Source organism: Amblyraja radiata, chromosome 4 (assembly GCF_010909765.2).
Source record: "Amblyraja radiata isolate CabotCenter1 chromosome 4, sAmbRad1.1.pri, whole genome shotgun sequence".
Classification (NCBI taxonomy): domain Eukaryota; kingdom Metazoa; phylum Chordata; class Chondrichthyes; order Rajiformes; family Rajidae; genus Amblyraja; species Amblyraja radiata.
Window position 1 is genome coordinate 117013366 of NC_045959.1, and position 15163 is coordinate 117028528.

Sequence of the window (15163 nt, forward strand, 5' to 3'; positions counted from 1 at the left end):
CCGGTGCAGCGCAGTCAGTGACTCTGGGTGGGCGGAGGGACCAGATTGTCCCCAACTCTGCTGCAGCTGACGGGGACGTTGCCGGATGGTCGGGAGGTGGGGGGTGCCGGTGGGGGGTGGATCGGGGTGCCGGTGCATCTGCCTGTGCAGTGACTCTGGGAGGGAGCAGACTGTCCCCAATTCTGCTGCAGTTGACGGAGACGTTGCCGGGTTTTCGTCCACGTGTGTCCGCTGCTCGGAGCCACGGCCCAGCTCCACCCGTCCCCATGTGTGGGCGCTGCCGACCCACAGCCCGTGACAGTGCGGCTGCACAGGAGGAGATGGGGCGGAGGGTGGCCGTGGCCGGCCAGTGCTGACCCTGGGAGGAGAGTGGGGGCTGTCCTGAGGGATGCGCTCCTTCAGCCGCTTACAACTTGGTGCTCGGGTTTAGAGCAAAGATACTAGAGCATTTGGTTCAGAGCGCTCAGTCACCCTCCACAATTATTTACAGCACAGAAATTGACCATTTCGGCGTTTTTTAACAGGTAAGAAAGTATGCGTTTCATGTGTTGTGTATGCCGGAGGCTGCCATGTCCTCCACAAGGATTGAGCTGCTCCGTGCATCACACCCTTTGACCCGATGACCTTATGTGCAACCCCCCCCTATATGTTTCAATATGTTCCGATCCATTCCCACGTCGGAGTCAGATCATCCCGGCGAGAGGGCATGTACATCGGTGACTGCGGAGGGTTCAAAGGTCCCGACCACGGGTTGGCAAAGAGGAAGATGACCGCGCTTTTGCGGTTGCAGCACCTAGACTGTGGAACAGCATCCCTCTTCTCATCAGAACTGCCCCCTCCATCGACTCTTTCAAGTCTAGACTTAAAACCTATTTCTACTCACAAGCGTTTCTTGAGGTCCTCTGAGGGAGCGCTGTATGTATGTATTTATGTATGTATTGGGGTGTCGAATGGGATAGTGGAGGATGGAGTTAAAGGGAAAGGGTTTCTTAAATGTGTGAGCGTAGAGACAGAGGGGTGTAAAATGAGGGTAGAAGCAATAGGTACCAAGGTGAAAAGTAAAAGTGGCAGGCAGACAAAACCAGGGCAAAAATCAAAAAGGGCCACATTTCAACATAATTGTATAAGGGGTAAGAGTGTTGTAAAAACAAGCCTGAAGGTTTTGTGTCTCAATGCAAGGAGCATTCGTAATAAGGTGGATGAGTTGAATGTGCAGATAGCTATTAATGACTATGATATAGTTGGGATCACGGAGACATGGCTCCAGGGTGACCAAGGCTGGGAGCTGAACATCCAGGGATATTCAATATTCAGGAGGGATAGAGAGAAAGGAAAAGGAGGTGGGGTAGCGTTGCTGATTAGAGAGGAGATTAACGCAATGGAAAGGAAGGACATTAGTTTGGAGGATGTGGAATCGGTATGGGTAGAGCTGCGAAATACTAAGGGGCAGAAAACGCTGGTGGGTGTTGTGTACATGCCACCTAACAGTAGTAGTGAAGTTGGAGATGGTATCAAACAGGAAATTAGAAATGCGTGCGACAAAGGCAAAACCGTTATAATGGGTGACTTCAATCTACATATAGATTGGGTGAATCAAATTGGCAGGGGTGCTGAGGAAGAGGATTTCTTGGAATGTATGCGGGATAGTTATCTAAATCAACATGTAGAGGAACCAACGAGAGAGCAGGCTATTTTAGACTGGGTATTGAGTAATGAGGAAGGGTTAGTTAGCAGTCTTGTTGTACGTGCCCCCTTGGGCAAGAGTGACCATAATATGGTTGAGTTCTTCATTAGGATGGAGAGTGACATTGTTAATTCAGAAACAATGGTTCTGAACTTAAAGAAAGGTAACTTTGAGGGTATGAGACGTGAATTGGCCAAGATTGACTGGCAATTAATTCTAAAAGGGTTGACGGTGGATATGCAATGGAAGACATTTAAAGACTGCATGGATGAACTACAAAAATTGTTCATCCCAGTTTGGAAAAAGAATAAATCAGGGAAGGTAGTGCATCCGTGGATAACAAGGGAAATCAGGGATAGTATCAAAGCGAAGAATGATGCGTACAAATTAGCCAGAAAAAGCAGCATACCGGAGGACTGGGAGAAATTCAGAGACCAGCAGAGGAGGACAAAGGGCTTAATTAGGAAAGGAAAAATAGATTATGAAAGAAAACTGGCAGGGAACATAAAAACTGACTGCAAAACTTTTTATAGATATGTGAAAAGAAAGAGATTAGTTAAAACAAATGTAGGTCCCTTGCAGTCAGAAACAGGTGAGTTGATCATGGGGAACAAGGATATGGCGGACCAATTGAATAACTACTTTGGTTCCGTCTTCACTAAGGAAGACATAAATAATCTGCCGGAAATAGCAGGGGACCGCGGGTCAAAGGAGTTGGAGGAATTGAGTGAAATCCAGGTTAGCCGGGAAGTGGTGTTGGGTAAATTGAATGGATTAAAGGCCGATAAATCCCCAGGGCCAGATAGGCTGCATCCCAGAGTACTTAAGGAAGTAGCTCCAGAAATAGTGGATGCATTAGTAATAATCTTTCAAAACTCTTTAGATTCTGGAGTAGTTCCTGAGGATTGGCGGGTAGCAAACGTAACCCCACTTTTTAAGAAGGGAGGGAGAGAGAAAACGGGGAATTACAGACCAGTTAGTCTAACATCGGTAGTGGGGAAACTGCTAGAGTCAGTTATTAAAGATGGGATAGCAGCACATTTGGAAAGTGGTGAAATCATTGGACAAAGTCAGCATGGATTTACAAAAGGTAAATCATGTCTGACGAATCTTATAGAATTTTTCGAGGATATAACTAGTAGCGTGGATAGGGGAGAACCAGTGGATGTGGTGTATCTGGACTTCCAGAAGGCTTTCGACAAGGTCCCACATAAGAGATTAGTATACAAACTTAAAGCACACGGCATTGGGGGTTCAGTATTGATGTGGATAGAGAACTGGCTGGCAAACAGGAAGCAAAGAGTAGGAGTAAACGGGTCCTTTTCACAATGGCAGGCAGTGACTAGTGGGGTACCGCAAGGCTCAGTGCTGGGACCCCAGCTATTTACAATATATATTAATGATCTGGATGAGGGAATTGAAGGCAATATCTCCAAGTTTGCGGATGACACTAAGCTGGGGGGCAGTGTTAGCTGTGAGGATGCTAGGAGACTGCAAGGTGACTTGGATAGGCTGGGTGAGTGGGCAAATGTTTGGCAGATGCAGTATAATGTGGATAAATGTGAGGTTATCCATTTTGGTGGCAAAAACAGGAAAGCAGACTATTATCTAAATGGTGGCCGACTAGGAAAAGGGGAGATGCAGCGAGACCTGGGTGTCATGGTACACCAGTCATTGAAAGTGGGCATGCAGGTGCAGCAGGCAGTGAAGAAAGCGAATGGTATGTTAGCTTTCATAGCAAAAGGATTTGAGTATAGGAGCAGGGAGGTTCTACTGCAGTTGTACATGGTCTTGGTGAGACCACACCTGGAGTATTGCGTACAGTTTTGGTCTCCAAATCTGAGGAAGGACATTATTGCCATAGAGGGAGTGCAGAGAAGGTTCACCAGACTGATTCCTGGGATGTCAGGACTGTCATGAAGAAAGACTGGATAGACTTGGTTTATACTCTCTAGAATTTAGGAGATTGAGAGGGGATCTTATAGAAACTTACAAAATTCTTAAGGGGTTGGACAGGCTAGATGCAGGAAGATTGCTCCCGATGTTGGGGAAGTCCAGGACAAGGGGGTCACAGCTTAAGGATAAGGGGGAAATCCTTTAAAACCGAGATGAGAAGAACTTTTTTCACACAGAGAGTGGTGAATCTCTGGAACTCTCTGCCACAGAGGGTAGTCGAGGCCAGTTCATTGGCTATATTTAAGAGGGAGTTAGATGTGGCCCTTGTGGCTAAGGGGATCAGAGGGTATGGAGAGAAGGCTGGTACGGGATACTGAGTTGGATGATCAGCCATGATCATATTGAATGGCGGTGCAGGCTCGAAGGGCCGAATGGCCTACTCCTGCACCTAATTTCTATGTTTCTATTGTTAGATCTATGTACCATTGCATGTTGCACGTTAGTACCTGCATTGATGCAAAGCACTTTGGTCAACGAGAGTTGTTATTAAATGTGCTATAGAAATAAAATTGACTTGACTTGACTTTATTGCCTTCCCTCACAGTGGGAAACGTTGATTTCACTGTGTGGAGATGTTCATGTTAAATTCTATTGTGTATTGTGTTCTCTTTATTTGTATGGGACAATAAATGTAACTTGAACTTGAAGAGTGAACACTACTCAACAATGTACCTCGGTGACTGCCAATCACCTCCCCCCCCCCACACTCCTCCCACAGGAAAAACACTGTCTGTATGCATGTAAATAGATTTATTTATTGAAATCATATTCTATGTCGCTCTTCCAGGGAGATGCTAACTGCATTTCGTTGTCTCTGTATTGTACACTGCACAATGACAATAAAGTTGCGCTTTACCAGTTTATTTATTCATGTGTGTATATATTTATATCATGGTATATGGATACATTTATCTGTTTTGTAGTAAATGCCTACTATTTTCTGTGTGCTTAAGCAAAGCAAGAATTTCATTGTCCTATACAGGGACACATGACAATAAACTCACGAACTTGAACTTGAATCTGAAGATCCCCTCTCATCTTTCTAAATGTCAGTGTATACAAGCCCAGCCGCTCCATCATGACAGTCCCGCCATCCCAGGAAATAACCTTGTGAACCTGCGCTAAATGAACAAAACTAACTAAATTAAACTAGCTAACAAACTATCTACTTTAAAATCTCATCAAGGTATGCCTACTTCAGTTCCTAACCTAAATTAGACTAACGTAACCGTGGTGTGAGTGAGCTAGGCCGCTGCCGGTGCCGGTGCCGGACACGCTGCCTACCCGCCGCCTCCTCCTCCCGCCGCCGCCGCGGCCGCTGCTCCTGCTCCTGCTCCGCCCGCACGCTCGCCGTGTGCTCCAGGCGCTCCCCGGCTGCAGCCCGGCCGCCGCCCCGCGCTGTCCGCCCGGCCCATGTCAAGCTCCATGGCCAGGGCCCGGCCCCGAGGAACCGCAGCCTCCCGGCCCAGACGCACAGCGTCGCTCCTGCCGCCGCCATCTTGGCTCCACGGACCGACGGACAACCTCCCCCCGCTCCCACAGAGCGCCCTGCGCCGCCTCTAGTGGTGGGATGCTGCAACACAAGGATCACCCAGCCTCGCCCTTCGCCGCCTCTAGTGGTGGGATGCTGCAACACAAGGATCACCCAGCCTCGCCCTTCGCCGCCTCTAGTGGTGGGATGCTGCAACACAAGGATCACCCAGCCTCGCCCTTCGCCGCCTCTAGTGGTGGGATGCTGCAACACAAGGATCACCCAGCCTCGCCCTGCGCCGCCTCTAGTGGTGGGATGCTGCAACACAAGAATCACCCAGCCTCGTCCTGCGCCGCCTCCAGTGGTGGGATGCTGCAACACAAGGTTGAGTTTCATAGCAAAAGGATTTGAGTTTCATAGCAAAAGGATTTGAGTATAGGAGCAGGGAGGTTCTACTGCAGGTACACAAAATTGCTGGGGAAACTCAGCGGGTGCAGCAGCATCTATGGAGCGAAGGAGGTTCTACTGCAGTTGTACAGGGTCTTGGTGAGACCACACCTGGAGTATTGCGTACAGTTTTGGTCTCCTAATCTGAGGAAAGACATCCTTGCCATAGAGGGAGTGCAGAGAAGGTTCACCAGACTGATTCCTGGGATGGCAGGACTTTCATAGATAGACTTGGCTTGTACTCGCTAGAATTTAGAAGATTGAGGGGGGATCTTATAGAAACGTACAAAATTCTTAAGGGGTTGGACAGGCTAGATGCAGGAAGATTGTTCCCGATGTTGGGGAAGTCCAGAACAAGGGGTCACAGTTTAAGGATAAGGGGGAAATCTTTTAGGACCGAGATGAGGAAAACTTTTTTCACACAGAGAGTGATGAATCTCTGGAATTCTCTGCCGCAGAAGGTAGTTGAGGCTAGTTCATTGGCTATATTTAAGAGGGAGTTAGATGTGGCCCTTGTGGCTAAAGGGATCAGGGGGTATGGAGAGAAGGCAGGTACAGGATACTGAGTTGGATGATCAGCCATGATCATATTGAATGGCGGTGCAGGCTCGAAGGGCCAAATGGCCTACTCCTGCACCTATTTTCTATGTTTCTATACCCAGCCTCGTCCTGTCCTCCAAAGATGTGTAGGAATAGAAGGAACTGCAGATGCTGGTTGACCAAGGACTAGAGGTCACAGCCTCAGAGTTAAAGGACGTTCTTTTAGGAAGGAGATGTGTAAAGATTTTTTTTTTAGTCAGAGGGTGGTGAATCTGTGGAATTCTTTGCCACAGAAGGCTGTGGAGGCCACATCAGTGGATATTTTTAAAGCAGAGATAGATAGATTCTTGTGTTCAAGAAGGAACTGCAGATGCTGGAAAATCGAAGGTACACAAAAATGCTGGAGAAACTCAGCGGGTGCAGCAGCATCTATGGAGCGAAGGAAACAGGCAACGTTTCGGGCCGAAACCCTTCTTCAGACTGGAGAAACCCTTCTTTAGACTGGAGAAACCCTTCTTCAGTCTGAAGAAGGGTTTTGGCCCGAAACGTTGCCTGTTTCCTTCGCTCCATGGATGCTGCTGCACCCGCTGAGTTTCTCCAGCATTTTTGTGTACCTATAGATTCTCGATTAGTACGGGTGCCAGGGGTTATGGGGAGAAGGCAGGAGAATGGGGTTAGGAGGGAGAGATAGATCTGCCATGATTGAATGGCAGAGTAGACTTGATGGGCCAAGTAAGACTTGATGGGCTGAGTTAGATAGAGCTCTCGGTGCTAGTGGAATCAAGGGATATGGGGAGAAGGCAGGCACGAGTTATTGATTGGGGACATTCAGCCATGATTGCAATGAATGGCGGTGCTGGCTCGAAGAGACGAATGGCCTCCTCCTGCACCTATTTTCTATGTTTCTATGAATGGCCTAATTCACTTCTCTCACTTATGACACCAAGGATAGATACAAAATGTTGGAGTCAGACCCCGACAGTCCTTTCAAGTTAGGCTGAGGTTCATTTGCATCTCCTCCAACCTCATCTGCTGTATCCGTTGTTCAAGATGTGGACTCTTATATCTCGGCGAGACCAAACGTAGACTGGACGATCGTTTAGCTGAAAACCTTTGCTCAGTCCGCCTGGACCAACCTGATCTCCCAGTTGCAAACATTTTAATTCCCCTTCCCATTCCCACACTGACCTTTCTGTCCTAGGTCTCCTCCATTGTCAAATGTATATTGGAGGAGCAGCACCTCATATTTTGCTTGGGCAGCTTACAACCCAGCGGTATGAATATTGATTTCCCTAACTTCAAGTAACCCCTGCACTCTGTCTCTCTCCATCCCTCCCCCACCCAAGTCGTACCAGCTTCAAAATCGTCTTGTTGAGTCTTATTGTCTTTACTCGTTCTCACCCAGCAAACAGCTAACAATGGACTGTTTCCTTTCTCATTGTTACTTTTTTGCATATCTTTCATTCATTTTTTTGTATTGTATTGTATTGTATTTTAATGACCACACAGCCAGGCTGGTGGAATTTGTTTTCAGTACAGCTCGGTACAGGTTCCAACATTTCATCAAACATTAAACTTGTAACATAGATATACATACAAACAGACACATTTCATAATACATAAGGGCCATGCTTATTCGTATTTCCTCACCGTACAGAGTTTAAAAAGTTAATTGCAGTGGGAATGAAACTGTTTTTGAAGCGGTTTGTTTTGGAGGCAATTGACCTGTAACGCCTCCCAGAGGGCAGTAGCTGAAAGGCATAGTGTGCAGGGTGAGTGGGGTCAGAGATGATCTTGCGGGCTTTGTGAAGTGTCCGTTTGTGGTAAAGTGATTCAAGGGATGGTAGGGGTAAGCCAATAATTTTGGATGCTCTGTTTATGATGCGCTGTAATTTCTTCCGGGAGAGTGAGTCGAGACTGCCGAACCAGACTGTGATGGATGAAGTGAGGATGCTTTCGATGATGGCTGTATAGAAGCGGAGCATGAGATGAGACCTTACTCTGAACTTCCTTAGCTGTCGGAGATGGAAAAGTCTTTGCTGGGCTTTTCCATAGATGTGGTCCATTTGTTCCATATCTCTCAAACTCTCGTTTCTCTTTCCCCTGACTCTCAGTCTGAATAAGGGTCTCGACCCAAAACGTCACCTATTACTTTTTTTCCAGAGATGCTGCCTGTCCCGGTGAGTTACTCCAGCATTTTATGTCTCTCCACTCTTAAATCTTTAAATATCTTGCACTAAAGATTATACCCTTTAACCTGTATCTCTACACTGTGGACAGCTTGATTAAAATCATGTATATATAGTCTTTTCGCTGACTGGACAGCATGCAATAAAGAAGCTTTTCACTGTACCTCGGTACACGTGACAATAATAAACAAAACTAAACTACTGTTTCCAAGCTTTATCTTTCAAATAATCAATTCAAGTTGACTGGCACAAAATGCTGGAGTAACTCAGCGGGTCAGGCAGCAAGCTGGAGTGAAAGTGATGTTTCGGGTTGAGACTGTTCTTCAGACTGAGAATCAGGGGAGAGGGAAACACAGAGGTATGGAAGGGCTCTTCCCCGATTCTCAGTCTGAAGAAATGTTTCGACTTGAAACATCACCCATTCTTTTTCTCTGGTGATGCTGTCTGGCCCGCTGAGTTACTCCAGCATTTTGAGTCTCTCCTCTAGAGAAGCTGCTTGACCTGGAAGCATGCTAATCCCATTTACCTGCGTTAACCTGTAAAGACTTTCCTTCGATACCTCAGTTGGTAGATCAGAGGACTGTCGTGGAAACATAGTCATCCTTAGGTCTCTGGTTCAATTCCGGCTCGAAGGAGTTGCTCACCTTTAGTGCGGCACGGTGGCGCTGGGGTAGTTGCTGCCTTACAGCCTTTGCAGCGCCAGAGACCCGGGTTCCATCCCAACCTCGGATGCTGTCTGTACAGTTTATACGTTCTCCCCGTGACCGTGGGTTTTCTCAGAGATCTTCGGTTTCCTCCCACACTCCAAAGACATACAGGTTTGTAGGTTAATTGGCCTGGTATAAGTGTAATTTCCCCCCAGTGTGTGTAGGATAGTGCTAATGTGCAGGGATCACTGGTCGGTGCAGACTGTGGGCTGTAGGGCCTGTTTCTGCACTGTATCTCTAAACTAAACTAAATCCCTATACTTTTCAAGATTCAAGAGAGTTTATTGTCATGTGTCCCTGATAGGACAATGACATTCTTGCTTTGCTTCAGCACAACAGAGCAAGAATTTCATTGTCCTATCAGGGACACATGACAATAAACTCTCTTGAATCTTGAAAAGTACAGGGATTTAGTTTAGTTTAGTTTAGAGATACAGTGCAGAAACAGGCACTACTTTTCCTATCCTTCTCGAAAATTGTATCTGCCTCTACCACCTCTGGCAGCCCATTCTAAATAACCACCGTCCTCTGTGTGGAATCTCCTGTGTTGGAAGGAAATGCAGATGTTGGTTTAAACCGAAGACAGACACAAAAAGCTCAGCAGTCCAGACAGCATCTTTGCATAAATACCTCAAAGGATGAGGTTACGGAGTACTTAGTTCACAGTGAAATAGGCCGAAGACAGCATGGCTTTGTGAAGGGGAGGTGTTGCCTGACAAATTTACTGCAATTCTTTGAAGAGGTAAATAGAAGGACAGACAAAGGAGTGGCAGTAGATGTTGTTTACCTGGATTATCAGAAAGCCATTGATAAGGTGCACACGGGAGGCTGCTAAGGAAGATGAGAGCCCATGGTATCAAAGGGCAGATACTAGGCTCCAGAGTAGGTTTACAAGAATGATCCCAGGAATGAGTAGGTTCACATATGATGAGTGTTTGACGGCACTGGGCCTGTACTCACTGGGGAGCCTGTCCCAGTGAGTTATTCCAGAATTTTGCGTCTATTTTCTTCCCAGCTGTTATCAGGCAATTGGACCATCCTATCACCAACTAGAGAGTGGTCGTGAACTACTATCTGTAGACCCTTGGACTATCTTTAATCGGACTTTATCTTGCACTAAAGATTATCATGTATCTGTATACTGGATGGCTCGATTGTAATCATGTCGAGTCTTCCTGCTGACTGGTTAGCACGCGACAAAAGCTTTTCACTGTATCTCGATACACGTGACAATAAACTAAACCAAACTAAAATAACTGTCTCAGGATGAGGGGTCAGCCAATTGGGACTGAGATGAGAATCCTCTTTAATTTCAAGGTTTCATCAGATCTTTGAAATTCTGTCCAGGACATTTGTGGTTGTTGAAGATATTCGAAAATAAGATTGCCTGAATTTCGAATACTTTGCAGGATTGCATGTTATAAAGGGAACAAATTCATATTTTTTTAGTATGTTGATCATTTATTCATGACACAAAGAAAAGCAAAGGGTAGATTAAAATTAGAAGTAAATGCTGCCTCCTACCATTTCTATGTTGTGTGGAACAGACTGCTGATGTGCAGTGAACTCTGATATAGGACATGATATAGGATTACAAAAAGCTCTTGACACAGGTAGCCTTGCTCCCGCGGTTCATGCGGAGTCCATGGTGCAATTCCCAGCAGTAAAAAAAACTGTTTGATTACACGCGTCTATTTTGTGCCCTTTTCATCAAAGAAGGTGGTGTTCGGTGGGGGGAGGGAGGAAGAGTGGTAGAGAATAGAAAAATAGAGGCAGAAGAACAGCGCAGGGCAAGAAATTACATAATCCAACCCAATACACAATAGGTGCAGGAGTAGGCCATTCGGTCCTTTGAGCCAGCACTGCCATTCAATGTGATCATGGCTGATCATCCCCAATCAGTACCCCGTTCCTCCCTTCTCCCCATATCCCCTGACTCCGCTATCTTTAAGAGCCCTATCTAGCTCTCTCTTGAAAGTATCCAGAGAACCGGCCTCCACTGCCCTCTGAGGCAGAGAATTCCACAGACTCACAACTCTCTGTATGAAAAAGGTGTTTCCTCATCTCCGTTCTAAATGGCTTACCCCTGATTCTTAAACTGTGCACCCTGATTCTGGACCCCCCCAACGTCAGGAACATGTTTCCTGCCTCTAGCGTGTCCAAACCCTTAACAATCTCATATGTTTCAATAAGATTCCCTCTCATCCTTCTAAATTCCAGAGTATACAAGCCCAGCCGCTCCATTCTATCAACATATGACAGTCCTGCCATCCTGGGAATTAACCTTGTGAACCTACGCTGCACTCCCTCAATAGCTGGAATGTCCTTCCTCAAATTTTGAGACCAAAACTACACACAATACTCCAGGTGTGGTCTCACTAGGGCGCTGCACAACTGCAGAAGAACCTCTTTGCTCCTATACTCAACTCCTCTTGTTATGAAGGCCAACATGCCATTAGCTTTCTTCACTGCCTGCTGTACCTGCATGCTTACTTTTAGTGACTGATGGACCCCCAGATCCCGTTGTACTTCCCCTTTTCCCAACTTGACACCATTCAGATAATAATCTGCCTTCCTGTTTTTGCCACCAGTGGATAACCTCACATTTATCCACATTAAACTGCATCTGCCCACTCACCCAACCTGCCATTTCCTTGTTCCCCATAATAAATTCACCCTTTTCAGTCTCCAAGGGTCCAATTTTGGTCCTAACCAATTTTTTCCTCTTCACATACCTAAAGAAGCTTTTATTATCCTCCTTTATATTCTTGGCTGGCTTATCTTCGTATCTCATCTTTTCTACCCGTGTTGCCTTTTTAGTTATCTTCTGTCGCTCTTTAAAATTTACCCAATCCACTGGCTTCCCGCTCACCTTTGCTATGTTATACTTATTCTCTTTTATTTTTATACTGTCCCTGACTTCTCTTGTCAGTCACAGTCGCCCCTTACTCCCCTTGGAATCTTTCCTCCCCTTTGGAATGAACTGATCCTGTACCTTCTGTATTATTCCAAGAAATACCTGCTATTGTCATCCAAGGTAGGGTATCTTTCCAGTCAACTTTGGCCAGTTCCTCTCTCATGGCTCCATAGTCCCTTTTGTTCAACTGTAACACTGACACCTCTGATTTACCCTTCTCCCTCTCCAATTGTAGATTAAAACTTATCATATTATGGTCACTACCCTCTAATGGCTCCTTTACCTTGAGCTCCCTTATCAAATCCGGTTCATTACAAAACAAAAAATCCAAAATTGTCTTCTCCCTGATGGGCTCCAGTACAAGCTGCACTAAGAATCCATCACGGCGGGCACTCCACAAACACCCTTCTTGGGGTCCAGTACCAACCTGATTTTCCCAGTCTACCTGCATGTTGAAATCTCCCATAATAACCGTAGCATTACCTTTACGACATGCCAATTCTAACTCTTGATTCAACTTGCACCCTATATCCAGGCTACTGGTTGGGGGCCTGTAGATAACTCCCATTAGGGTCTTTTTACCCATATAATTTCTTAGTTCTATCCATACTGACTCTACATCTCCTGATTCTATGTCACCACTCGCAGAGCAACCCCACCCCCTCTGCCCACCTGTCCGTTTTTTTGATAGGACGTATACCCTTGAATATTCAGTTCCCAGTCCTCTGGCAGCCATGTCTCTGTAATTCCCACAAACATCATACTTGCCAATTTCTAACTGAGCCTCAAGCTCATCCATCGAGCATTCATATACAACACTTTAACTTCGGTATTCACCACTATTGCCCCTGACCTTACTCTCTTATCACTTCTCAAACTTTCCTTTCCATTAATTCGAGGCATGATCAAGGCATGATCACTCCACCCAAGGCTTCAGTGTGGTTCCAACCTCTGCCAAATCAATCATCTAATTACTTTAACCACCCATAAAAAAAAATATCGTAATTCTGTTGATGTTAAAACATATCAATTGCAAAGTACTTAAATTCGCAATTAAATACTTCAAAATGAATTTACAGTGAAGTACCAAGCTCTCGTCTTCAATTATTGTATAAATCAGAATTTGTGAGAGGAATGATCTGTCACTTGGCTTAGACTTTAGAGATACAGTCTAACAGATACTTTAGAGAACACTGAGTCCGCGCCGACCAGTGATCACCCAGTACACTATCACTATTCTACACACTGGGGACCATTTACAATTTTACCGAAGCAAATTAACCTACAAACCTGCACGTCTTTAGAGTGTGGGACCAGGAGAAAACCCATGCAGTCACAGGAAGAACATACAGTAGAGACAACACCCATGGTCAGAATCAAACCCATGTCTCTGGTGTGTTGGACATGCAGATGACATGGCCAGCCCATCCAAGTTGGTGCTGCATTATTGTGGTGGTGATGCTGGTCATGTTGGCTTCCTCCAAAACGCTGATGTTGGTGATGTTTGTCCTCCCAGCTGATCCTCAGAATCTTTCGTAAAGATCTTTGATGGTATTGTTCCAGGGCTCTCAGGTGCCTGCTGTAGGTGGTCCATGAATTGGCTCCCTACAACAGAGTGGGGAGGACAACAGCTCTGTAGACCAGCAGTTTTGTTTGAGCATTTATGTCTCAGTCTTCAAAGACTCTTTTCCTTAGTCTGGCGTAGGCTCCATTGGCACAACTCAGGCAATGGTTGACCTCAGAGTCGATGTCAGCTTTTGAGGAATGAATGCTGCCAAGGTAGGGGAAGTGGTCAACGTTTTCAAGAGTGGTGTCGACAACTTTTATAATGGGCTAGGTACACGGCTGGTTGGGTGGAGGTTGATGTAGGACCTGGGTCTTCTTGATGTTTAAGGCTAGGCCTTGGCAAAGGCATTCAGGATGCCCTGGAGGTCTTCTGCGGAGTGTGCTGCAATGGCGCAGTCGTCCGCGTACTGAAGCTCCATGATGGCGGTGTTACTGACTTTGCTCTTGGCCTTCAACCTATTAAGGTTCAACAGCCCACTGTCAGTTCTGTAGTGTATTGGGATCCCCTGTGGGCGCTCTACACCAATGAGGTGAAGTATGGTACCAATGAAGACGACAAACAGGGTGGGTGCGATGATGCATCCCTGTTTGATCCCCGTTTCCACAGTGAAGGGCTCGGACTCAGAGATATTGGGATGATATTCCAATAGTGTTCATAGTGTCATAGAGGGAATGTTCTCAATACAGTACTGAAAGTAGGTGAGAGATTTGTTTTACACTGGTAGCAAAACTGTGGCGATGGAAATGGTAATTGGCCAATGCACTAAATGCAGGTGGACGGTTGAAAGAGGAAGGGAGGGAGAGGATAAGAGCAGAATAACATAATTAATTTACTCATGGTTCTGTCACTCTCAAAGGAATGACGTTGATAATGAAATGGCACTAATCAGAAGGAATGTCACAGACAAAATTAGATGAATGGAACAGGTTCCTTACAAGATGTGTAAGAAGGAACTGCAGATGCTGGTTTAAACCGAAGATAGGCACAAAAAGCTGGAGTAAATCAGTGGGACAGGGAGCATCTCTGGAGAGAAGGAAAGGGTGCCGTTTTGGGTTGAGACCGTTCTTCAGAAGAATATTATAGTATTACAGTAGAACTTAGTGTTCTTCTGAAGGGTCTTGACCTGAAATGTCACCCTTTTCTTCTCTCCAGAGAACTCTGCCTGTTCCAGTTTTTTGTGTCTATCTTAAGGGCCTGTCCCACTGTACGAGATAATTCAAGAGTTCTCCCGAGTTTCCCGATTCGAACTCGGAGAATTACGGTAATAGCCCCTCGTAGGTACTCGGGGCTCTCGTGGACATTTTTTCAACATGTTGAAAAAACCTCACGAGCTTACCGCGTTTCCCGAGTACCTGCCGTTAGTTTTACGAGCCGCTAAGAGACGTCCCGAGCTCCGACGTACCCGCTTTTCGAGCTCCGACGTACCCGCTACGTACTTACGAGTTTGATTTTTTTTGTTAAAGTCAGGAGAGCTCAGGGGTAAACTCGTACAGTGGGACAGGCCCTTTAGGCTCCTTACATGAAGTGGATGGGTTTGGTAACTGTGGCAATCAGGCTTTTTGTCAGGAGTAATTTATAGCTTATTGCAAAAAGAGAGGATGAGGAAAAGGAGACAAGGTGGAAATTAACAGGTGTAGTGGATAATATTGTCCATAATACTGCAAGTTCTACTGTAATACTATAAT

General features: G+C 45.9%; 1 protein-coding gene across 3 annotated transcripts in view; it reads right to left on the bottom strand.

The window, feature by feature from the left end:
* dhx30 (DExH-box helicase 30) overlaps positions 1-5149 on the bottom strand; it is a 63141-nt gene extending 57992 nt beyond the window's left edge. For all 3 annotated transcript variants that reach the window (XR_004411824.1, XM_033020326.1, XM_033020325.1), the window contains exon 1: positions 4925-5149. Coding sequence is in view for 2 of the 3 variants with exons in the window: in XM_033020326.1 (XP_032876217.1) it covers positions 4925-5138 (214 nt within the window). In the remaining variant the exon portion in view is untranslated. The remainder of the gene's footprint in view (positions 1-4924) is intronic.
* Positions 5150-15163: the final 10014 nt, after the last annotated feature.